This window comes from Drosophila mauritiana, chromosome 3L (assembly GCF_004382145.1).
Source record: "Drosophila mauritiana strain mau12 chromosome 3L, ASM438214v1, whole genome shotgun sequence".
Taxonomy (NCBI): Eukaryota; Metazoa; Arthropoda; class Insecta; order Diptera; family Drosophilidae; genus Drosophila; species Drosophila mauritiana.
This window is the reverse complement of record NC_046669.1, coordinates 6,876,558-6,902,831: the sequence shown is the minus strand read 5'-3', so window position 1 is coordinate 6,902,831 and position 26,274 is coordinate 6,876,558. Positions and strand designations below refer to the sequence as shown.

General features: G+C 42.1%; 4 protein-coding genes across 4 annotated transcripts in view; 2 read left to right on the top strand and 2 right to left on the bottom strand.

The window, feature by feature from the left end:
* Positions 1 to 15,148, bottom strand: part of LOC117139484 (FH2 domain-containing protein 1) — a 28,342-nt gene extending 13,194 nt beyond the window's left edge. The window contains exon 1 of the mRNA XM_033301805.1: positions 14,602 to 15,148. The gene's annotated coding sequence lies outside the window, so the exon portion shown is untranslated. The remainder of the gene's footprint in view (positions 1 to 14,601) is intronic.
* Positions 15,149 to 16,171: 1,023 nt separating this feature from the next.
* On the bottom strand, positions 16,172 to 16,835 carry LOC117139487 (pupal cuticle protein Edg-78E). The gene is made up of 2 exons (XM_033301808.1): positions 16,725 to 16,835; positions 16,172 to 16,652 (listed from the first exon to the last, which is right to left on the bottom strand). Exons 1-2 carry the CDS (start codon positions 16,734 to 16,736, stop codon positions 16,281 to 16,283), a joined length of 384 nt encoding a protein of 127 aa, XP_033157699.1. The 5' UTR covers positions 16,737 to 16,835; the 3' UTR covers positions 16,172 to 16,280.
* A 4,306-nt stretch (positions 16,836 to 21,141) lies between these two features.
* LOC117139486 (pupal cuticle protein Edg-78E) lies at positions 21,142 to 22,242 on the top strand. Its single transcript, XM_033301807.1, has 2 exons — positions 21,142 to 21,301; positions 21,374 to 22,242. The coding sequence occupies exons 1-2, from the start codon at positions 21,290 to 21,292 to the stop codon at positions 21,899 to 21,901; spliced, it is 540 nt and encodes a 179-aa protein (XP_033157698.1). The 5' UTR covers positions 21,142 to 21,289; the 3' UTR covers positions 21,902 to 22,242.
* A 1,140-nt stretch (positions 22,243 to 23,382) lies between these two features.
* On the top strand, positions 23,383 to 23,988 carry LOC117140714 (pupal cuticle protein Edg-78E). The gene is made up of 2 exons (XM_033303780.1): positions 23,383 to 23,454; positions 23,521 to 23,988. Exons 1-2 carry the CDS (start codon positions 23,443 to 23,445, stop codon positions 23,890 to 23,892), a joined length of 384 nt encoding a protein of 127 aa, XP_033159671.1. The 5' UTR covers positions 23,383 to 23,442; the 3' UTR covers positions 23,893 to 23,988.
* Positions 23,989 to 26,274: the final 2,286 nt, after the last annotated feature.

Here is a 26,274-nt window from a genome sequence, read left to right as displayed (position 1 = left end):
CCGGCTTTCTCATTCGGATTTCGCTGAATGTAGATCTACACTGTGTCACACAACTGGGCTATGAGCTCTACCAATTAGCGAATGATAGTAATCTCGTAGTTAACCTATGTAAATTTCGCTCTTTAAAGGCTTCGCTTTTATTTTACTGCGATCTGGTCGATAAAAAACTGGCAATTTTGGCATGCCATTGTGAAATGGCACAGATTAATAAGATAGATATATATGATTAGGTTTCATAAGCAGAGCTTGTATCTTACAGATCTTCGAGATTGGTATAATTGATTTGGTAAGCCTACGATGTTATTTATTTTAGTAGTGAGCATTAGCAGGATTTGAAACAAATATCGGTGTGATATGCATAATTTAAATTCCCTTGCATTGAATTTATTTTGAATTTTGTGAGCTAGTGTGCTGCTGACTCTAGATAACTTAGCACAACACCCGCACACTTTTAACATCCCAGAGTGATAGGACGATAAATTAATAATGCTTATCTGTAAACTGGTTCCATTAGCCCAGCCAACCAAGCAAGCAGCCAACGTGCTGGACATCGCATTATTGTTGCTATTTATTGCAAAACAGCAGCCACCTAAAAGCCAATTGAGTTGTTTTTATTTTGTTTTTAAGAAATCAGGGAAAGGGAACATATGCCTGGGAATCGAATTCGCAGCCGAAATGTTAATGAACCCGCCCCAAAACAAATGCGCCGGAGTCAAATTAGAATTTGAGTTGGCCATTTATCTTGCCACAACGTTTCGGGTAAAAAGCGGGGCGTTGACAGGCGCAAATGACTTGCCCCCTCCGGAGGACAGGTGGCGACTCACTGGCGTCGTCAATAAAATGTCAACCACATGCCCACAAATTGCTGGCTGCCATTGTGGAACTATTCACCTCGTCATCGCAACGATGCTGGCAGCCATGTTAAAGTGCAAGTAATAATTCACGAATTTCAAAAGTTTTCCGACTCTCCGACTCGCGATCGTTTTCAATGTCTCGCGACATTATAATATTGTTGTATAAATTATGCGGTGGCCCACGGGGCGTATGGGGCATGCGGTATTGGATATGGGCTATGGCGAATGGCTAAATGTGATTAAATGTTGTGCAAACTGCAGGTTTTCTGGGCTGGGCCTCTAGGCCGCTTTTCAAATCACTTGGGTTGGGCTGCGGAATTCATACTGCTCATCAGCAGGAAAACAGTGTCTAGGATACTTGACCAACTTGGCTGGGAAATCAAGACAAGTGCTTGAGGAGATCTCTACAAAGGTAAACAGCTGAAGAGCAACTACCGTGGCCACATCACTTGCTGTTGCAATAGGCGCAAGGTCGTTCCACATATGTGTTTCTGATGTCTGGCACCTGTAACAAATTGTAGCAAATGAAGCTGCAGCCGGCCCAAGTGGTCGTCTATGGGTTTTTTCGGCTTTTTTTCTTTTTTTCAACTCTATCAGCATTTTGGAACGGGTGTGTCTGCAGCTCTAATCTCGAAAAGCAAATGTTGCACAGTTTTCATAAATTTGTATTGAATTTGTATTATGGCTGCAGGCAGGCGTCATCGCCGCATTGAATTTGCATGCTGATGTATGCACACAAAGGCACACCAAATAAATAAACATAATCATAAAATATAAAATAAACAGCCATTGAGAAAAGTGTTTGGCACTCAATAGTAAATGCTGATGATAAAAGTGCTTCGAATATGGAAACTTGGCAAAAGTATCATTAGGCTAATAGCATAATTTATCCCTGTCAGCCGCAGCGAACATCTTGATCTCTTGATTCAAATAGTTTAATCTCAGACCGAGCAACTTCATTTGAGTTGTTTATAAGCCAAGCTGCTTATCAACAAACGCCACGCAGTTGTGAGAATGTGTCTGGGAACCGAACTGAAAAACAGAACAGACTCTTTGTTGTGCAGCTTTTGAGTTCAGTAAATTGAAATGGGAAAAAAACAGAAAAACAGAGCGACTTGGAGTCATAACACTTGACGACGCATCAGCAGCAGCAGCGGTCGCAGCAACATCTCGCAACAGCAGCGGTCGCAACACGACGAGTTGCAATCAAAACACGATCTTGGCGCTCAGCATTGACCTTATGACTTCTAAAATCGGTAAAAACATCTTTACAGCGCCATGTGGCACTGCCGATGTGTTTCCAATATGAGCTAAAAATACGAAACTCAAGCTGCGAAACGGCGGCGTACTTGAAATTGGGATACATTTTATAGCCTTAATATATATGTACGGATTGCCATTTTCAATTCGATGCGACTCATTCATGGGGCCAAAAAGTGGAAGGCACTCTCGTGAGCTGTACAATCATTGTTAAAGGATACTGCCTTGCACATTTCGGTTATATGTCAAGTTTAAGTGGCAGACGCGAAGGTCGCAACTCGGAGGCGTCGCAAATTGAGCAATTAGGGCGTGGCCGGAGTACGCCTCATTTGCACTTACTTGACTTAATTCGTCAATTAGCCGCTGCTAAGGTAATCACAGACCAGCTGGCCAACTGGGAAACTGGACAACCTCATCCACTTCAGACTCTGATTGAGATTCGAATTCGGATTCGTGGGCGTTCAACAGCCAAATTCAAGAGCCACAACAAAGCAAATAAGTTTAATGATTTGCTCCGCGTGTTTATTGTATGGTCAACAAAGAACATTTGACTACGAAAATAAATGAGATGCAGCCCACGGGTCCAGAAAACAGTCGAAAAATTAGTAAAATAGTGCGTAGGTTTTGCATTTCGATGATCACCAAACCGCAAAGACCCCACAAAAAGCGAAGCTTGCTTGAAACTAAGATGATTCTATTTTGAATGGGATAGAGTCGTATTGTGATGACTATGTAAATTTCGAAATCTAACAGAAGTATCTTCTTCACTGCCTTGTAAAAATATTATTATTTACTTATGTAACAACTGGATATTTGTAAAGACCGACTTTACAAATATCCAGTTGTACTCTTGATTTATGTTAATTGAGATCTATGTTTATTTAAAGAATTTGAGTACCGAAAATGTTAAATATTTTTTTGTAATCTACAAATGTCCAAGTGAAATGTTATATTTCTATTAATATTTGTTCTCTTCGAAGATTCCCATCCCCATTTAAAAAGGGAGATTATCCGTGACTTTCTTGATTGGATTTCATTGGGTTCGCCGCGTGGCGCTAGTTGACATCTGACAGCAAAAAGCGGGCAGTCACAATTTTTGGGAAACGAACACACTGGGGGGAACTCCCCCAACTCTGTTTGCCATTGATGAGAATTTATGAACTCACAGTCACACGGACTTTCGGGTTAAATGGACTCAACTGGCAATGACAGAGCTGTACACTTGGCTGCCAGTGAAAAACCCATCAAATGTGTCAAAAGCCGCTTCATTGGAAAATTTTCTATTGTTTTAGGGTTTGCGTTTTCGAATTTGAGGGGATCTTTGCGCAAGCGCCGTAAAAAGTGTGAAAAAGTAGCAAACACGCTGTTCGGTATCAGAAAATTGGGCCTGTGCCCGATTTTTAAGCCTATAAAATATAAGGCGCTAATGGGCCATTTTCACGCTTATTTACACAATGGAAAAGCGAAAGTTTTATTTATTGGCGGGTCATGGATTTCCAAGCGTTCGCATGGTGCAGGTGTCAGAAATTCTGGGGCCACCAAAGTGCATAAATATGTTCAAAGGCTTGCACTTATGCACTTATGACAGCACCCAAAACATGCAACAAGTTTGGCCGCATTTACAGGTGCCCAGAGAAAAAAATACTTAACAAATTGTGCGACATGCAAATGTACCTTACGTGTAAAGTGGTCAATGTCCACTTGAGTGCCCAAAAAAAAAAAAACAAAATATATTTGAAAAATAAAGTTACCTGGCATGCCGGCCAAAAAGACCCAGGGCCAATCGACAATGAGCGCTAATTATGCTGAGATCGCTTGCCAAAAAGGTTCAATGCACCGCTGCAGCATTTCAAATCCCTTGTTGACCTTAACTTTGAATTGTCAAAATACAAAAGTTCAAACAGACACAAAGCTCCGAACAATGAGCACAAAGCGAAAGACACACAAAAGAAGTGAGCCACGGAAACCTACATACTTTGGCCCAAACTGAAAAGGGTACACACAAAATTAAGTTAGGACCAACTGGCATAGATAGCCATGAAAATTTAAAGTTAATATTAATTAATAGTTAGACAATATTTTCTATATTGAATTTTTAGGGCTTATTAAGATTGATCGAGTTAAGAACAGATGGCATTCGCAACTAGTATTTTAACTATCAAATAATGACCCATTTATGTTTGGAGAAATGCTTGAATAATAGAATATTTTTTCCAGTGCATCGCTGATTCATTTTAAAAGTGTTGGCCATATGCAGGCTGCACAGATTCAGATTCTCGAGTTTGCCGCTCGGATCGATTTGGATGCTGCTGCCACCGCTTTGACATTGACTTGTGGTTTCAGTTGCCGCCACTGCCGCATTTCAAGTTTTCAGCTGCTCAGCTTTTTAGCTCTTTTTTTTTTTTAGCTTCCAACAAAATAGTCGGTGTGTGTGTGTGGGCTGGAATTGTTTTCCTCACTTCATTCATGGATTCGAAAACGCGCTAAAATGATTAGTCAGCTTCTTGGCTTTTGGGGAGCAGCTCAGCTGGTTTTGCAGCGATTTAGGTGCGATACTTGCCACAATTTGTATTATTTTTGCGTGGTATCTCTGCCGTTTGTCCTTCACAAACATTTGTTTGAACCGCGCAGCACACACGAACTGCTATTGTGGTTTACGGCATCTGAGCCCGAACTTCCGCATGAATACTCGTAGATCATACATGGCTTATCGATACATCTTGATACTATATTTAGCCCGCGAGATTAGGCGAGTTTATCGCCTTTGTGCCACAAAGTCAACTTGTCATTGGGCGCCCACAAATGGTGGCAATGAGTCACAGAGGAAGAAATTTGGCGTCATCAATTATGATCAATTATTCTATAAAAAATATAGCGGAGCTAAAAGGTTTGTATTTGAAATCACAATTAATTAGTGTTTAATAAAATTTGAGTTACTTTATAAATTCTAGGAATATAGCCGTTTAATATGTACTTATATGTATAAATAATTTTGCATTTAATAAATCTAGTGAAATTTGTTCTCTGTGCTGTCTCAATTTAGTGTTGGGCAACCTGTTGCCATTTATGTAAGTTCGACATTTTGCAGATCTATGCCCAGCAGCTGCACTTGACTATCGTTAGAACAACCAAGTTAAACAAAGCCCATACAGACTGCATAAATTAAGTGCCGAGGGGGTAAAAAAGATATCAGGTGACAAGCGTGAAAAGCGCTGTTCTGACAGACAGACAGACAGTAAGTCGTATATAGAGTCGAGATTAAAGGCCAGCCCAAGTGCCTTCGTTACTTTTCACCTTTTAGGCACCAGTCGCTGCACTTGCGCAATTCCCCCATCCACAGGCCACAATCCTCAAACCCCAATCCCCGATCCGCGATCCACAACAATCGCAGCGATCCTCATCACAGCGCCAACTCGAACTTGAACTACATTGCATTGGACATCAAAATAAATACATAATCGTAAATATAAAAAAATCCATGCGCATTGCTCCCATTTCTTTGGCGGCACAGGCCACACCACGTGACTGGCGAATTTGTTGGTCAATGTTTGGCGGTCGTTGCTGTTATTTTTTTCTCCATTTTCCTCTCTTTTTTTGGGGCACAAACCGAGACAGATTGGCCAGCTTATGAGGGGCAGCCGAGTAAGTGAGATACATCCACTGATCTCCAGGCAGCCGCATCGCCCACAGCGCCGCTGCTTTGGCTTTGTTGTTTTTAACACTGGGTGGCAGTGACACTGGCGGAAAAGTTGTGCCAAGCCTTCCAAGAAATATCTTCAAAATATATTAAAAATTTTGAAAATAGCATAGAAACACTTTGAAAAACATAGGCATGCCTGAAAATGTCTCATTTCTTTTCAAAATGTTTCCCTACTTTCTGTTATCTATATTTTCATATAAGCCGTATGTTAATAATTAAAAGGGTATTTGCACTTTGGGGCGATCTCCTCACAATTTCCACCTTATTGTTGCCTCGTGAACTTGTAACTGAATTGTAACCTGATATTTGCCAGCACTAACTTAACTATTTCGTTGCATTGTCTTCTTGCTGGCTTGCTTATGCGCTCGCTTTGGGCTATTTATAAAATGGTAAGCGCTTTAGCTGACTACGACCATTGTCTCGCAATTAAGATTTCATTGTGAGATTTCGTGGCATGGGCCACACGGCGTATGCGCGATTCGAATCAAACGCAATTTGCACAGCCACTTGCAGCAGCGCTCTGAGCATCAAACATGCAATAATTTGTTTAATTAGGCGTAAATGACGCTGACAGCGCTGCCAGCTCCGTCGGCATCGTGGCTCTAATGGAGCGTGGCTGATTTTAATAGCTTGTCGGGTTGGCTCTAACCTTACGGTGCGGTGCGGCTTGTGGTTGTGGCAAGTGATTCGCAATTGCAAATGCAACAGCCACACCCCAACGATCGCCCAGCCATGCTAATGCCATATTCTTGTTGCAAAGTTGCAGTTGCAAACAAAAATGCCATAAAAAAGTACAGATACACATGCCCCGGACACATGTCTGCCGATCGCACGGATCGTATCGTATCGGATCGCATTTGATTGCACCCCAATCGATCTTTGGATGCCTTTGCCATTCACGACGATAATTCAATTAATTGCGAAAATGTCCTAGAGACAAATTCATATTCACAGCAGACGGCGATCGCGACGGCAATTGCAACAAAGTGCAAATGTAGCGGTCGTGTCTGCGATCGTGTAGCTTTTCATTAAATTTCATTAAATTCTTTTATGCGATGCCAAAGCAAAAATCAGCAACATTAAGCATTGCAACATTTTTGCCATTGGATTGGATTGCCACGGAGTGTGGAGTGTCGGGAGTTTGCAGTTGTAGTTGTAGCTGGTGATCGCGATCGCTGGCTGATCTCCGCTCCTCCGAGCTCTGTGCATTTTATGACTTTGATTTATTTGTGCAAATTATTTTTAAGCTGTTACATGACTAGCAGGGATCCCTGGCTCTCGAGGAAGTGTCTGCATGAGGAGCCGGCGATCGGGGATCGGTGATCAGTGATCAGTGCAATTTGCCATTTCTCATCGCTCATTGCCCGTCCAAGTTATTAGCTGTCTGCAATTGTCAGCGTTCGTTTGACGGCTTCGCTCCCAATTTCCAGCTCAAATCCAATCCGATTGCAACCCATCCGCAGCGCCCAGATCCCGCCGGCGCATTTCCAATTACATAAGCCAGTGATCTCTCCATCTGTCTGGCTGAAGATCAGCTGTCTTAGCTGTGCATAATTTCAATTTGACAAAGCACATACGATCGATGGCTGTGGTGATAGGCGCCATAAAACTCGGTCTCAGGCCCCCAGGCTAGGGCATTTCCCTATCTCCCCCAATTTACCCCAACTCCGCATCAAAAATCAAAATCTAAAAACTCAAGTCCATTGCATGCCCATTCAGCGTGCTTAATTACTTTTTGGGGGAGTTCGGCTATCGGCGATTATCGACGCCGTATGGGAACCGGGATTGGATATGGATTTGGGATGGGTATTGAGCACGGACATCCGCGTACGTGCGTGGCATTGGCAAGCTCAGTTTCTGGATACGTCCAGATGGGCATGTCCACACTATCTCCTTTTAAGTAGCTGACCTATAAATTCTTGGCTAACACTATCGCTCGGAATTATAAATAAAACGAATCATGAAATATGCCAGTTAATTAGTTTTGTTTTGATATAAGATTTCAGGAACAGTTTTAATGAAATCTTCCTAATCAACAGTTGATTTAAGCAAAGCCGGCACTTATCACAATTATTTCCTACCCCATTGTTTATGCACAAAAACGAAGTCTGAATGCTGTTGTTCACATGTTCACAACCACACAATTGGCCAAAGTAAACAAATCGAAGGCGATTGGACAGCGTTTAAAGTGGTGCAAAAATTGCGCACCCACGATTTGAAGAGCATTCACGTTTCGATGGCTTGTTTCCTTCCTGTCTGAGGCCTATAGGTATATGGCATACCCCTTCTACCCGTCGAAAAAAAAAAAACTGTTGCTTAATGAAAACAAATGAATTTATGAGTTTTTGTTTCTTTATTCGTACGGTGGGTACCCCAAGTTCCCAACGCAAACTTACTTATCCCAGTGATCGCAGCATTGGCATTGGCTTTGTCTCCCACTCGGCGTTTTATGGCAAAAACTTGGATTACGCACTTTTGCGAGCGGAGAGCGCTTTATTAGCACCAATGACCGTGTTGTTATTACTTGAGTTATTGTAATGCCGTTGAGGCGTTCGCATAAATTATTGTAATTTTGCCGTTACAGTTATATTCAGACAGTCGGTTTGGGGTCTAAGGTCCGCCCCATTTGGGGACGATCGAAGTGATTGATCGGTTTGTAATTGGCTGCGGCGGTGTTTTGATGGGCCCACCAAATAATAGGTATGAAATCTCTGGATTTTCGCTTTTTGGTAGCAAAGTTCAAATGAGTTTCTTCCGATGAACCTTGGACCGATAAGCTGTTTAAGCCACTGTGGTGTCGCGCGCAATTTGGCTAAGTGTATAGACCAGGAGATAGAAAATTACCATGCTGGGAAAATATTTAAAATTGAAACAAAGTTTTGTAGAACACATAATTGAAGTTATTGATGTATTGCTCATAGTTCCAGAGCGTTTTTCTGCTCAGTGTAGAGAGCAGCAAGAACAGCCCGCTGAGGCCGAGATACAAAGATACTTTTAGCCGCACACGCAGCTGCGGAAACGTAAAACAATGTAGGTGAAACAAGTTCCAGTTCCCGCAAATGCCAAACTCAAGAGCCCGGCCATCGGCAATCCGCAATCCACTCGCTCGTATAGATGCAAATCAATAGCAGATTTTGGGGCCTTAATAGAATTTTTTTTCGAGGCGGCAGTTGGAAACCGCAACGCCAAAACGGCAACCGCAGCTCAGACAAACAAACCCAAAGGCGCCGTCGCAAACACTTTGCTCACAGAGCACCGCAAAATACCCAATAAGAGCTAAAAAAATTAGAAAATAAAATAAAATCAAATAAAAACCCAGGGCGGCACTTGACTCGAGACAGAGGGATTAGAAAAAGTCGAGAGCTGTTTATTTTGTAAGCCAGTCGCTCTAACTTATGCATATGTGTATCTCGTCGATTAGCCGAGAATTTCCGCTTTCGATCGACTGATGCTCGTAAATTAACGAAAATTTAATAAGAGTCCGCAACTGCAGGCGAGATGTTCCCAGAATAACCAGTGACCTTGGGCAAATAAAAATCTCAGACAAAAGCCAAGCTGCCACATGTCGTTCGCCATCAAATAAATATTTATGCTCGTGGTCGAGGGTAATAAAACTACAGAAGTGGTCACAAATAAATGAGCTGAGTTAGCAATGGGTGGGGTATACACCCTTTTTGCCCATTGATCACTGAGTAGTATAGTATTATGCAACGTGTGGAGCTCTAAACGAGGCTTTATTAGCCGATAATTGGCGCTCAAATAAGGCCTGATTCGCTTGTTGTACGAACAAGTAAGTACGTTTCCATCGGTTTGATTGATATTAGCCATCCATAAGGCATCCAAATTTCGTCCGTGACATAAAATATTTTCGAGACCCCGCGTGATTCACAATGTTCTTTGCACTAATGTTTTATTTGTTTACTTGTGTGCGGGAGGGTAATAACATTAAATAATGATTTTTTACGCCATTCCTCAATTGTTTGCTCAACCTTCGATGTTCGCTTGACATTTTATTGACGCATTATTTGTCTGCGCTTTTTTTTACGAATTTGCTGCTGTCTTCGATTCTTGCGAAGAATGCAAATTTCTGAGATCGGCGATTATGATTAAGTTATGCAGAATAAAAATACAAAAAGTAAGCTGAAAAAATGGCAAGCAAACAAATTAGGCGGGCGTATAAAAATTTCACCTGCTGACAAGTCGGGCCAAGGTAATCGGCTTTGTCAGCCTCCAAATTTGGCCAAAGCCGCCCTAGAAATTGTTTTCAGATAAATGGCGAAAAACTTGGCTAATGGATATTGGGTATCTAGAAAGTGGAGTGGCGTAGCCCAAAAAGCAAACTGGGCCAGCTAATCGGGGGGCGGAAGTGCCAAACCAGCGTCTCTCTCCCAATATCTACATATATATATATTTATTTCCATATCGGTTCTACGAATTATCCAACGATGTCGGTCGGCTTCCCACAAAGTCAAAGACTAAGTCAATAATTACACAGTAACCGGTGTGATGGGCGATTCCTCCAATGGCATTAAGCGTTTCAAAGCGTGAAAAACGCTTCCTATTATTAGTTTAATTTGTTTTGGGCGCGCAATTTAATTTATATAACAGTAATCGTTTATAAATGATAAATTAATATGGGAAACAAATTGTATGGGCGGTCGATAGCTTCAAGCTTCAAACTCAAAGCTGAAACCTGGGAGCTCTCATCTCTCGATCGTCGAAGCGATGTTCCAGCGCCAAGTGGTCGACAAGTTGCCAAAATTGGCAAGGCTTAAATGGACAACAATGAGCAACAACAGCAACAACAACAACAGCTACAGCGGCTTGCAACTTGTAATCAGTATTGTTTTTGTTGGCCAACTTGGACCTGGTTAGTTATTTCCTATCCGCCTTTGTGGCTCGTATATTTCACTAGAGTGTGTGGGTTGCCTTTCGGATGGGTCAGCTGGCAGTAGTCGCTATTCAGTGGTCTTTGGGCTTTGGGCTTTCGCATTACGCATACGCCATGCTGGCTTTGATTTCTTATTTGCTGAATGGACGGACAGGCGAGAACTTCCAAATAGGGAACGCAACTGAAGCATGGCGAATTTGGCTTTGTTGCGATTTCTTTTTTATTCAAATTTTTTTTCGGCCAACAAAAGGGTGAAACTTAAGTGGAGTCTCTCAACTCGCGACTTCCTGCATTAAGAATCCTAAAAAACTATTTATTTACAACAACCATACCTATATACCTTACGCCATTCGAAAATGACTTTAAGGGAGCTTTAAATGGGCTGATTTATGGCTATTTGATGAGCACATTAACCGGAGGAGCAACACCCCCGCCCCCGTCGCTCACGCTACAGCCTTTAAAAGTTATTACATATTTAAATTTATTGTTGCTGCTTTTGTATGCCAGGCACACGAAATAAAATAACCAGCAGCTTCAGTCAAATTCTTATGTGTTTTTTTTTCATTCAATATTCAACTCTTTATGTGTAATGTGTGTGTACTGTGTGTGTACCGAGTGTGTACTTTATTATTAATTTTAAACGTGGGCTCGCAACAACACGAAACACCCACAGCATTTGTCAAGTTGCTTGGATTCTTTTCTTCATCGGTTTCTCGGTTGTGTTTTTTCCTGTTTTTCGTTCTTGGCGGCTGCTGGCCGCATTTGTTATTACTTTTTGTGGTTTTGCTGCAGCGTTTTTGAATGCTTTATGCTATATGCTGGATTCTGTGTTCTGTGTTCTTTGCAGATTAATACTTGCAATTTGAACATTTCAGCACGTCGACGTCGGCGCCTGTTTCTAATTGCAAGCGCAAATTACTCATACGCCGCGTTGTGCTCGCATAATTATCGCTTATTGCCACATCAAATCACTGGCTGGCGTGGGCAGTTGGCTTGGCTAAAAAAATTATAATGAATATGAATGAAATGCGGCAAAAAGCGCAAAGAATCATATGGCAGTTGCCAAGTGACAACTGCGCATCCTCCCGCCAGCTGCTGCATAACAATTATTCGCGCATTTAAGCAGCCATTTTACTTATTGTTTAGCAAATATCTTGGCTTCGCTCTCCCTGCAATGAATTGCCTTTATGCGCTCATTTGCATATTAAATAAGCGGCTGCCACTGCATCGGTGTTGGCTGCAATCGCCGTTGTTGTTTATACCTTATTTTGTTTTCTATCGTTTCATTTAACCATTTTTTTTTTGTTTTTTGTTGGTTTCCAAGCGGCAGCAGCTGTCGTCAATGCAAAGAACGTTGTTGGCTGATCGTAGGTTGGCCAGCCGCGTTACGCGAGGGAGCCGCGATTTTTATTAGTATTCTCCATTTGGCTCGCTGACGCAAAGAAACGAAGCGATGTTGCATAAGCTGGAAGTGGTTTAGTATGCCCTTCGCACTCGAAAACAGACAGTATTGAATGAAATGTGATAATTTGATCGTAAATATCCAAACAATAGCTTGAATACATCAAAACTAACAGAAATGTATTTGTACTTTTCATAAATATGTACTTATCCAGTTTATATTCACAAGGGTGTCAAAGAATTTGTATAGTTAATTTTAAAGCAGATGGAACATTCTGAGCAGCTAAATATGCATGCAAAGAAATTTTGAAGGTGAAAATGGTTAAAAATTCGATGAAGCGATCAAATTTATCAAGATTAGCTAGCAACAATAAAATGCTGAATATTTGGGTTATGAATATATCAAATGGCATTCGCATACATTATAAAAACTAAAGCTAATTGGTCTTAATCTGCCGAGACCACTTCACTTTAGATTAAATCGGAAGCAGACAATAAATCAGTAATCCATAAAAACAGAAGCCCTGCGCAAATAAATTATATTGCGGAATTTTATTGGAACCGAGTTAAGTATTGACTAACTGCCTCCATGCCCATCCCTCACTGCCCAGCGATCTCGATGCAATTAGTCAAGCTGCCCAAGCCAATTAGTCACAGAGAATTTCCAGTTAAAGCCAAGTTGTAGCCCAGCTGAGCTCTTTGTAAGCTGTTTTGGGTGGATCGGCACACTCATCCGTAGATCGGTTTGGATTTGACTGCCTTTTTAGGCCCTCGGAGCTTAGATAACAATTAGAGAATAAATTCACTTGGACGCATGCTAATTTCAATATTTATTGGCCGACAGACAAAGGAAAGTCAGCTAGCGAAGCGCCAATGCTGGGTGACTATTTCAGTGAGTTTTTGGTGAAACAAGTAGTTGAATTTCCTTTTTCAAAGCCCAGCTATTGACAAGCAGAGAGTTATACTTATCTCTGGGCTGGTGTTAGTGTGTGAGTGTGACATTAAACCACACACAACAAGTCCGCCATATTTGGCAATTGACTTTGCAGCCAGCCAGCAGTGCTATTCGCGATATATATATATCTACTATATAAGCACGGGAAAATGGGAACAGGTCCTAATGGAAATTTGGTTAAAAAATCGTTGAGCCATTTTGAAACATACAATAAAGAACGTCATTAGATTGCCAATAAAATATCAATTTAGAATGCATATTTTACTGAAATGAAATCATAGTAGTGATATTTCTCTCTCTGTACCCAGTTAACATATATGCGTGCTTGGGTTTTTTCTTCTTTTAACTGTTTGCGCTGCCCACATGCGATGGCCTGGGCTTGATAAATAATTTTAGTTTTATAAACACAAATTGACACTTCAAATTGTTTGCCAAAAAACCGAAACCCCTCAAGAGGTGCGGAGAGAACGAATCGAGAAATGAAATCAATTTGAATTAAGCCGCCTCGCTTTGAAGCGATTTCTTTGGCCTCGAGGGGTGGAACCTGCCTCGGTTTTGGCCATATGATATTGGGCATATCATGACCGAAAACACTTCTCGGAATCGAAATCCGCAAGGCAGGTAGCCGCCCCACTTGTTCTTGTTCTTTTTGGCCGCCCTAGGCTGCTCCGCAAAAAAAAAAAATGCGAATCTGATTCGTATCGGCAAAGATCTGAACACGGCTTCCAATTCCCCCAGGGCATCGAAATGGAACCCAAAAACTCGCCTTTTGGCAGCTTAGGATTTTCAGATTTCAAAGAGCAACGCAATCGTTATTGCCGCATTATGCTCGCGTTAATTAATTGTTTATTTGTCTTGCGATTACCACCGATTTTCGTCATGCAAGTGGAGTGTTTGTAATTACAGGCGGGATTCGCTATAGGTAACTGATCGTGGGGTGATCATTCACTATTTTTTAGAAAATATTAAATAAACATATTTTGTTATTTACAACCCAGAAAAGTTTTAACTAAAGGTAGCAATGATTTTTCGAATTATTGTGGGGTATAATTTTAAGAACATAAAATAACTTGTGTTATTCATTGAATATAAATACTTTCGTTCATAATATTGACTTTTTTGATCATTTTTGTTCTCTTTAAGATATCGACTAAGTAATAGGTTTATATAATAATTAAATAACTCAGGCTAGGAGTGTAAAGATTAAAGTGAGAAGTATTCAGCATAATTTCTAAATTTTGTTACTTCGCTATTTATATTTTACGTGTTTAAAAATATTTTGAGGGCGTCACGGGGGAAACTCATTAGTGCAATGATTCATGGAGGGCGCCATTCTTATCAGCATTATGGTTCCGCGTAATTGATCTAGTTTTGTGGCGATCGCTGCATTCTACGCTGCATTGGAGGAAATGTTGTTGGTTGTGGCGATTGGTAGTAAATATTATCTCAGCTGACCGCGACTAACGGGCAAACAAAAAGGCGACTTAATAGGCCACAGATCGGCACTTCGATAGCGAGCGCGTGGAAATGGAAAACTCACCATGGGAAATGCGGTGGGGAAAAACACCTGCTGTCTGTCGATCCAATTGGGTGCGCAAATCGGGTTTGGATCGGGAATGGATTTCGTTTATCGTACTTATCGAATGCACTTTGTTTCGCTTTTATTCAGGGTTTCTTGCTGCTTGCTGGTTTTTTGCCGCTTGCTGCCACTTTGCGGTTGCTCTTGCTGCCGTTTTAATTAGCAATACAAACACATTAGCTAATGCACACACGCGACACACAGCCACATGAAATTGGCGCCCACGCAGCAGAAAAGGCCAAAAGCAAACGCGTTTATTGAAAACGCAGCACAGAACTCGCGAGTCGCGCAGCCTCAAAAGCCAAATTCAAATTCAAATTCAAAATCAAAAACCAAAACAAAATAATAGCTGATGGCTGCACATGCACTTTGCATTTGCATTCGCAGTCGCCGCTGAGCGGAGAGTTCTCGGCTCAAAACAACTGAAAACAGCGCGAAACAACACTAAACACCACGAGAAAACACCTCACACCTGCTGCCGGATGCCAAATGCCGGATAACCGATTCGTTCGAGTGATCGCGAGTGACTGAAGTAACGGCGAGCTTGCGCGGCTTGATTTTCTACCGATCGCCCGATTGCGCGCCCTCCAAGCACTGGTAACCGGTTCGCGAACCAGTTCCGAATAACAGAGAGTCACTGGTGAGCATAGTTGCTAGTTTAAATAACCGTTAGGATATTCAAATCATAAAAAAATTAGTTAATAAGTTATTTGCATGACTGTTATAGCAGCTATAAGTTAGATAAGTAACTATAAATAGTTATACTATTTGTAAACGATCAGTCAACAGTATTGTTTCTTTTGGGTTCAAATAATAAATTCATACATGCAGAAAAAATGCATCAATTTAAACTTATAAAAATGATTTTAATTCTTTCGCTCAAAAAAAACTCCAGTGTTTCACTTTCCAAAGCTAGTAATTACAATTTAATAATGTTTATTATTCAATTTTATTTTTGTGTTTAATACTAATAAGTTTTCCTAAATATAACAAAAGTAAGTATGTAACAAAAGTATTTAAAATGGCGCGCCAAGCAGTAGATTAAAAAAGCTATCGATAGCTTTCTATCGTCAGCGTTTCGCTGTTACTGGCAATAAGCATTAACTGCAATACGATAAGCGTTTTAGGAGCCCTGGTTTCAACCAAACCAAAATTGGCACCAAAATTTGAATTCGAAATGAATTTAGAATTTTATTTTAATTTAAATAAAGAAGTAAGAAGTAACTTTAAGTGTTTTATTATGAAATGACAACTGAAATTCCGTAAAACTGTAAGTTAAACTTAATTTGTACAAGCGGATATGCAATCTATTGTCACAAAATAATTATAAATGAAATTATAAATGAATTATAAAGTGATAAATACGAGACTTTCAAGTACGAAAGCCTTTGGCTAACTTTAAGTTCCAAAAAATGTCTTAGTCGTAACAACGTCTTGCAAATGTGAAATTACGAATGCGAAATCTCGGATAAGCATGTCTTTTCCTTGCCCCCGAATGCAATCTCTACCCAAATTCGACAACAGTCTCGACTTGTTTATGGATATGTTTGATGGCTCAAACAAAGTTTATTTTCAAATGACTTAAAACTAGCTCGAATAACGCTCAACATGTGATGGTGGTGGTGGCAAGCCCATTTGGTCTAGAATCGTCCTTGACCCTGGCGGCTCTCCTGTTGGGGATGGGTGCGGATGTACTCCAGTGACTTCAGGATGGCCGCCGGGATTGGAGGAGGAGTGGGCAGGTGGGCGCCGGCCGGGTGGTAGCCATTGCCGTCGGCGGTGTAGGTCAACTGGATGAGCTGGCCATCGGGGGCGTAGTAGGCGTTCGAGCCGCTGGCATAGTAACCACCCACGCCCGATTCCTGGCCAGCGATGCCATTGGACGTCTGGTACTGGTAGGCATAGCTGCCATCCTCCTTCAGGTCGCTCTTGTACTCGCGAGTCTCGGCTCGGGCGTCGAAGGAATCGGCCCGGACACAGGAAACAGCCAGGGCGGCGACGGCAAGGACGAACTGTGGACGGATAAGGATAATGGTAGTTGAAAGAGTTTTCCTTCTGGTCGAAAAGAAAAATTCTGAACTTACGAATTTGTTCATTTTTTCTTTTGGTGAATTGGTGATTGGGCTGGGGGCTGACTTGTTGTCACTGTGAACTCGCAACGAGAATGAATATGACCGAATTGGCCTGGCATCGCATTTATAGCATTTTGGCACGCCAATCATTTTGGGCCGGGCACTCGCAGTCGCCGAAAAAACGCGTATAATTTGCAGCATTGAACCTGAACTGCCCCTCTCACAGATACGAAAAAATACCCACACACTGGCACTTAAAGACTCCGCTGGAGACTCTTCGCTGATTTTAGTGCTTTAGCGTTGTTGGTGTGTGTGAGATAGTTTTTTGTTGCCCATAAACTTTATGCTCCTTTTTGTTCAACTTGTGGATAGCCGGTTAATCAATTCTTGTGTCTGCGGCGAGGGGTTAATTTTTCATTAACACCTCCGCAAGTTGTTTGGTTAGCGCAATTTGTAGCTGCCCCATCGCGTTATTTCCTTATAAAATGGTTAACCCGAAAACTTGCAAATTATTTTAAAGCGCCTGGCTTTTGTGGCAGGATCATTTATAAATGTTGCGCCTAGTCCCCGATGCCAAATCATATGCGAAACTTTATAATAAATCGTTCGCAGAATCGGCGAAATCGATTAAGAACCTCACATGCTGGGTCAACGCATCCATTTATTACAAAATCACCAAGCGCGTCCAAAAATGGAAAAGCCGAAAAACCGAAATCGACGAAGTGGCAAGCAACCTTAGCTTTGCAGCAAAAGCCAGACGAACGACCTTGCCACCAATATTGGCAGACTGTCCGAAAGTACGACAGCTTATCGACAGCGAAGCCGGCGAGTTTGTATTAAGTTTTGATAAGAAAACTTGCGATGAACCACCGACGAAGATGACGTGACTCACGGGGATCACGAAGCTTTTTGGGGGAAAATTGGGGCTTTAACTTCGTTTCAATCGGAAAGTCTGATGACCTAAGATATGTGGGCAGTAAATTAAACTGGGTATTTGGAAGGTAAAATAGAGAACCTATAGCACCTAATATATACATACATATATAGGTGCTAAGTATATTGTCTTCTTTTGAATTTAAAGATGTAAAGAAAGTACATTATTTTGAAAGTTTTTAATTTTTTGAATATCTTTACTATATTTTATTATGCTTTTATTAAATATTTCCTGAAAGTGTAGCTCTTTGATAGAAGTTCATTTCAATATAGTCTTTAAATTTTCAAAAAATGTATCTTAAATTTAGTGGCAGCAAACAATTATAAATGTTTTAAATACAAAGTCCAGAATTGCCACAACTATCATAAAAATGTATATTTCCATTAACAAACTTGCCACTTTTATGTGGGCCATATTAAAGGTGTCAATCTGCCATCGCTAAAATGGCCAAAAGGCATCGACTAGCGGCAACAAGAAGAGCGCACGCTGTTTCCCTTACAAGATTTGTGTTGGCCTTTTATAAGTACATGGCTGGAACGACTAGGCTGGCCAGTCCGGACCAGACCAGACTGCGTCTGCTGCTCGGAATGAATCTGATTCCGAGCTGGGGAGAAAAGTGAATGTGACGAGGGGCGATGTCGCATGGAGGCATCGGCAGCAGCATCAGGAGCAGCATTATCTGCCTTGTGTTGGCTGCCCTCTGTTTTGCTGGCCTTTTTGGTGTTACTTTCGGCTTTTATGCCCCAAACCGGCTGTCCGGCAATTGGGCATTTATTTTTTCTGTACGTTTCTTTATATACATATATACATCTCTTTTTTTTTGGCCCAATACAATTGTCCGGTGCCTGCCGCTTGGGCGGCTTTAAATGAAAAGCAAAAGTTGTTGCGATTCGTTGGAGTTTCCTCTGTGCCATTGCCGGTTGCCTTAAGCCACTTCCGCTGTACTTAGCCATCCTGCCCCTCGACGTTTTGTCATTGCTGTTGCTCCTTCTCCTCCTCCGACTACTCCTCCTTCGCCCCCTTTCAACTGCTCCTCCTTCAGATCCCCATCCATCCATTAGGGCATCAATCCATCTTCGCGCGCATTAAGCTGAGACAAGGAGCACCAGTGGAAAATGTACAAAAATGAAAAAGGGGACATGCTTTAGTGCAGCGACTCCTTGGCCAGTTCCTCACGCTCACCTGCTCCACGTTAATTGACCCACATTCGGTGGCGGCCACTCGTCCAGTCCGTTTCAGACTGGTCCCATCCAGTCCAGCCGAAGGTCGTTTGGGCGCAGTGTTTTAGCCCTAATTTGGGCATGTCTTTGAATGTTTGCTTGACGACCAGTGCCGCATCTGCACTGCGAGAAAATAATGATAGAACATTGCTGTGAAAATAAGCTATAAGAATCTAGGGGAATAATATTGGTACTTTTGTACCATTTAGTAAGAATAATTGAAAGGTATTTTAAACGTTTTGTAACTTAACTTACTACTTTCTTTTTTTCTTTTTTCTCTCTGCACTTCGGCGATTGGCATTTGAATTTTTATGACCAATCCGCTGCTCCACATTCACTCATCTGATACTTTTAGTGATTTTAATTAACTAAAACACTGTCAACGAAATCGCCGCGTCGCCTGCAGACTGTCTGGCCACTTTTATGGAGCGTTTATGCAGTTTCATTCGAATGTTAGTCATCTGGCTTGGGTTTTAGCCGATTCTTCAGCAGATGTAACCCTATCTAACGCCCAAGAGTAGCGGGCAAAAAGCGTTGGCGTTGGGCGTGGAAGGTCGGCCCTTGGGGGATTTTTTCTTTTAATGTAGTGATACAAATACAGATAGGTGGATGGATTGCCGGCAAACAAAGTCAACGACTTTCGAAAATCTTGCCGCAACGACCTTCAATCCATAGAGACGAAATGGGTCTGCTAATTGCTTGTAGTTGCAACTTTCATATCGATTCGCTTTGGAAATTCGGCTCGTGGTGGGGTTTTTTCTTTTTTTTTTTGGCAAGTTGGCACTTGTAGCTTCAATTTAAATCAGCACACGGCTTTATTGAATAACCCAATTAATTGGATTTTCGTCCATTTTATTTTTTGGCAACCCAACGGACTACATTTGTTCATGCATTTCTGGTGTGGCGAATATTTAAGGCTGGCTGATGGATTTTTAATCAAAAAGTTGATTCAATTTGCATGTTTCAAGTCCGTTTCCCTTCGCTGTTTGAATGGATCGCATCTTTTGACAATTCATTTGAATGCGTTAATATGCCATAACATGGCACTACTAATTGATTTAGTTCGTTAGCTATTAGGGCTCTGGACATATTAGAGCGTTAATGTATGATATTTGCATCTTTGCCATCATTTCCTTCCCAATTGAATTCAATTATGAGGGAGGATGGCACTTGTTTATGTAAACCTATCAAAACTGAGAGAATTTTTATGGACTTGCATGTAAATGTGGCCGTAAAAATAAAAAACAGCAAAAATGTATTGGCTTTTTATGCCGGCAGTGCATCATAAATGTATATTTAATGCACTTTCACAGCTTTGCTGAGCATAACGAAAAATATGTGGACTTTTCAGGCAACTTGAAAAGTGAAGATTAAATTATAGCACTCATTTATATAATAGAGGAAAACATGAAAAATAAAATTCAGTTAGAAACTGTCAATAAATACTATATAATTGCTATCACACTCGCTGGTTATAGAAATAAAACCGAGAAATTAAGAATAATTTATTAAATTTATGTTTTTGGCCAGTAGCATCGCAGTAGCGGAAAAAAAGACCATATAACCCATGACCTAATTGTTAACTAAAATTTATGAGCGTAACCAGTTGCCCGAAAACCGAAGCCAGGTGCATTTTGCATGTGAGTTATGGGCAGACTCGCTTTCAAATTCTGATTGATTAGCATCTCCCAAACTAGGGAAAAATTAGCGATAATTTGTGAGAGGGTTTTGGGGAATCCATTGGCCATTTCACGCCCAGCGCACCCACCAAACCACCAAAGCCACGCAGCACGAGCCATTCCATCCACTTATCTGGATCCACGGCATGGATAAATCTTCGGGCACAGTGAATCCATTACGGATTTCGTAAAAGTGGTCATCTTACATACAAACGAATATGGTCCGATAAGTGTGCGCAACTTGGTCGTGGATAATTAATGAATTAACACAAACACTTAATTACTCAAGGGCCGGCAGCGAAGAGCCGCGGTTTCTTGACCCGCGGGAAGTGGAGCTGCAGGAGGGGTCATTCGACCAGGTGGCCTGAACCCGGTTGGATTCGGTTTCGGTTTCAGTTTCACTCAAAACTTTTGTTAATGGAACTCGCTGTGGAAGCCACCTAAAGTCGAGATAATTGCCGGTTGCAACCGTTGCTGGCTCTCGGCTGTGAAATCCAAAATGAGCTGCCACATGTGATGTGTGATGTGATGAGTTCCCCCTGCTCCGCCGCCTTACCAATTATCATCACCATCAGGTCTAATGGCTGCACACCACTTTCCTCACTTTCGTTAGCAGATCAATTCGGATTTTCTGGGGTATAAAAGCGCCGGGTCGAGGTTACTGAGGCATCAAACATAGTTTAGCTCTTTGGGTCAAACCAGCAAATAAACCATAAACCAAATCTCAACCTAAGCCAGGCGAAAATGTCGAAGATCGTAAGTCAAAGGAGCAGGAGCCCACCACATGAGCTCCCCTATGGGATATAATAACAATTCATGTGATTGCAGAACGTCGTTGTACTTGTGGCCATGTCCGTGCTGCTCGGAGTCCAGGCTCGTCCTTCCGATTCCCCGGATGCCCATGCTGAGATCCGGAGCTTTGTCAACGAGCTGAAGCAGGAGGATGGCAGCTACAACTACCAGTTCGAGACGTCCAACGGGATTGCGCAGCAGGAGCAGGGAGTGGGTGGCTACTACGCCAGCGGCTCATCGCAGTACTACACACCCGAGGGCCAGCTCATCCAGTTGACCTACACGGCGGATGAGAACGGATTCCAGCCGCAGGGCGAGCACCTGCCCACGCCCCACCCCATTCCCGAGGCCATCCTGAAGTCGCTGGAGTACAATCGCAACCACCCGGAGGAGGATGGGGAGTACGAGCACCACGACCATCACCATGACCACCATGAGCATCACCAGAGCCATGGTCAGGAGCAGGGCAAGCAGTATCTGCAGCCAGCCGGTGCTCTGCTCGCACCTGCGTCATCGCCAGTGGTGTCCGTGGGTCAGGTCCTGCCCTACGACAGGAAGGTATAAGGCTGCATCCGTCCATTGCATCCGTAGCCTCCGCATCCATCTCGTCCAGCTGTCCATGTTTTCGCCAGTCTGTTTGCATAGTCAGACCATCCAACATACGGCATCCAGCATATATAGCGCACATCAAGCAGCAGAAAGAACATCGGAGCAACTACATCTGGACGCGGTGACACACCCACTCACACACACACACTGTATATATATGTAGGAACCATCATACATTTCCATCAACATGCTCCCGGGCTCCTCAAAGGTCCTTCGTCCTCTGACCCCGGCTCCTTCTCCATTCCGTGTCCGTTGTCGGCTCGACTGACGTTGACATTTATTGCCAGAGATAATAATAATGTAATAAAAGAAAAATACAATTTAATATGCTTGTTTATACTATGAGTGCCTGTGCCGAGACGAGAGCATATGGCCGTGCCTGAAGCTATTGCACAGAAAAAAAATATGTAGGTGAATAAATCATATCTATGATTCAAAAATATTTGAAAGGAATAAGTGAGCAGTGTGAGCAATCAACTTTGGCAGAAACTTTAAGGGACTTCCCCTTCGCCAGCTAATTGTGACGGATTTGCTTACAAGCGTGAGAAACCAGTTTAACACCTTTAAGCAATACTATTTATAAATAATTTTCATTTAGGCACTAATATTTCTCTCTGTGTCAATGCCATCGCCCACATGCATCATCGCAACAGCTAACCCCTTGAGATTCTCCTACAAGTGTGCAGATCTGGTTCAGCATTATCTATATATAAATTCAGACGGAGGAAGTTCAATCAGAAATTAATAAATGCACGCTGGTATTTGTTGCTGCTCGGGAGTTTTGTATTATGCAAATTGGCATTGGCCCTTCGATTCCAAGTTGCTTCGCGTCTCGAGCCGTAGAAATGTTGTAACTTCAATCATCATTGTTGGGTTGATTAAATTAACAAGTTGTAGTTGTTGTTGCTAATCTCGATGGCGTTTAGCATTGTTGATGTTTGCCGAAGAGCAACATTCGACTTTGATTTTGATGCATTGAGGTTGTGTCATCAGCGCTCCACCCAAGTTCATGATTTTATAGGGTATCAGTTTGGGAGTGGATTTATAGTTGTTTTTTATAGAATTTATGCTATTCTTTTTCGGAGATTTCGCAGTTTTATAAATTTAACTGTCATCTTATAAGTCATATGTATTATTGCAAATTATTAAAACTATTTTCTATCCAACAATATATAGTTCTGTGAAAAAACATTTTACTGTTTGAAATTACTAATTTAAAAAATCAACCTTCACCTTCATTACAGAGTATCCAAAAGTCGCTACTGTTTCATTGCGGGAACTCCATGTCTTGCATTAATGAATGAAAACGTGTGGCCAAAAGCAGTTTATTGGGCGAAATATGGGTCGCTCTGCATGCCCGACTTGTTTGCATATTCGGAGTCTGTGTCTGCATGTTGGCTTTGTCTTTGACTATCGGATCGGATCACTATAAATAGTCAATCGGGGGCCCAGAGTGACAGCATTAGCCACTCGGTCAACAAACCAGCAGCAGCAACATGTACAAGCTCGTAAGTGGATGGCAGATTCCTTTTGCATGGATTCAGTGATTTAATTGGTCAATTCTATACCAATAGCTCGTCGTCGTCGCCCTTTTCGGATGCGCCCTGGCTGCGCCACTGAACGATGATACCATCACCAAGTTCCTGGCCAACCAGGATACGGACGGCACCTACGCCTACGACATCGAGCAGGCCAGCGGTATACAGATCAAGGAGGAGGGTCTGGCAGGACACGAAGCTCGCGGATCGTACTCCTACATCTCCCCCGAGGGCATTCCCGTCCAGGTGGTGTACACCGCCGATGAGTACGGCTTCCACCCACAGTCCGACCTCCTGCCCACTCCACCACCAATCCCAGAGGAGATCCTGCGCTCCATCCGCTACATCCAGGAGCATCCCACTCCCGAGGAACTGGCCGATCGTGCCGTTCGCGCCCAGCAGATCTAGAGCTGGATGGAAAATAGTAATCTTAAGTTTGCCAAAGTAGTCATCCAACATCACAGCCATCCGATTAAACCACATCCAGCTCTTAGCTGGTGTTAATTCCACTTATTCGCCGTCTATCTAATTCGCTTGGGAAAGAACTAATTAGTGGGGCAATATAATAGATTTTATTCTAGCCGAAGCGGAGACAATGCTCCGCACTTCATACTGAATATTTAACGCCAGTCTCGTGACATTTCCTTTGCTGAACAGTGGCTCGAAAGTTGCCAAAAATCCATACAGCTTTGTTTCTTTGACTGCCAACAGATTTTCGAAAGTTCCTTATTGTTTGGGATTACAAAACGAAATCTGGGCAACCGAATAAACTTTCTGTGGCAATCTACACAGCTGAAGGCCAAGGTCAACGTGGGCGAAAAGCGAAAACATTACCTTCGAGGGAGACTTTGTTTCAAATAACATGGAAAGTGCAAAGATATTGGGCTAAACTTGTTTGCGGCCAAAACAAGTCTGTGGACTTACGTTTTTGACTTTATTTTACCACACGTGCTGAAAGGCGAGAAATGGTGGTAAAAAGCTTTCAAATAAAATGATGTAGATGTTTTAATAAAATATAAAATTGAAGTTACTGTTAGATTTTGTAAATATTCATAGAAATCCAATAATAATTCGAATCACATTGTCCAATGAAAACACTGTGCGTATGCTGCTCATTAACATTTGACACGAGGCAAGTTAATTTCTGCTTTTGGCTGCGATTTTATGGCCGGGAATTGAATGAGTGTCTGCTGGAAATGGAAATTCATTAAGACACTTACATTTGGATGAGCAGGAGCAGCAGCAGACTCACACAGACGCACAGAGGAGACTTGGCTAACACGCACATAGCACCATTGAAGCGTGATGGTTTTTTGGCGGCGGAAAATGAGGGGAAAATCGGAGGAAAATTGGGGAAACTCTGGCAGCGGGTCTCTCATATCAATTAGGCACGCTCAGCAGCGGATATGAGTAGTTAATTAAAAAGATTGGGACGCAGGAAGAGTTAATATGCGATGTGTGAACTGCTATAAAATTTGGCAACCCAAAAAGGACGAAGGACGATGCTGTAAGAGCTTTTGTTTCGCTCTTCAATTTTCGGTCTTTAACAACGCTTATGCTAATGCCAACCCATTATATCTGTGCATCTGCGGTCACCACTTGAGGCACAGGTGCTTCACGTGTTCCTGGTCCTGTGGATTCAACTTCTGCGGGGGACAACAGCACAAAGCTGCTGTGTAATCAAAAACTTTTATTTCTGATTTTGCTGAAAATCTAATTATAAATGCGATGTGGAAATGTGGCTCTTTTTTTCCGGTTCACCTCCATTTTGGGTTCTGTGTCTTCTGGAAACATGCTGAATTGTTTGTGACTGTCGTATCCTGAGTATCCTGCTGTTTATTCCCGGCGATTGTCCTCCATGTGCCAGGTCGTAAACGGGAGCCTGTTGGGCTCCGATGTGGTGTTTGTCCTGAAAAGCAATAAATTTTTAAATAAATGCGAGATATCAGCGGAATCGTAAAGCGCAAAATATGCATAAACGGTTTGTAAAGTTTGAATAATTGAAACGTGCTTACATTTTCATATATCTTAAAGCGTTTAAGTCTACAAAATTTATGTTGTGAAAAATCTGAGTAACTCATGTATTTACTCCATGTATTTTAATCTGAAATCAGTTTTGCTCGATTCGTTAAGCCTTTGAGTAATGCGGGTGCAGATAAGCCGGTGCACTTTCCCGGAAATTTTAGCCCGTATATTCAGGCATTAAACAAATGGGCCAATAACCCTAAGCTCAGTAGCCGTGCAATTTAGTTTTATGGTCGGTATAAACTATGCACAAAATTAGCTTCTCTGTGCGTCTTTTATTTGGCCATAACTCAACCAACTGTAGCGCATTTGGCCCACTTCTTCACTTTTTTTTCCTTTTTTTTTGTCCTAACAAGGATAGACAAACAGAACTACCCTTTTGTGACCGTTTCAATGTAAATACGTTTGTGGGGAGGAATAGGGATACCTTTTCTATTTGTCGGGATTGCGAGTGGCCACGGGCGGAATTGTGGGGCCATGCCATGTCCATATTTAAGCAGCCAAACAACGGCTGGGCGAAATAAAAAAAAAATTACTTTGTTTGTTTGCAGCTCGGTGAGAACATGGTCACGGCATGTGTCACGTAGCTGCCAAAATATGCGAGCGAGTGCTGGGAAATGACAAGGACCTACCAGGACTCCTTTTTTTACTCGCCAGCGGAAAGCATAACCCGGAACGGACGAGCATTTCAATTAAGCAAAAACTGAAGCGAGCAAAATGATGACCGGAGTGGGAGACATTTAGCCCTTTTGTTGTAGTCTTATT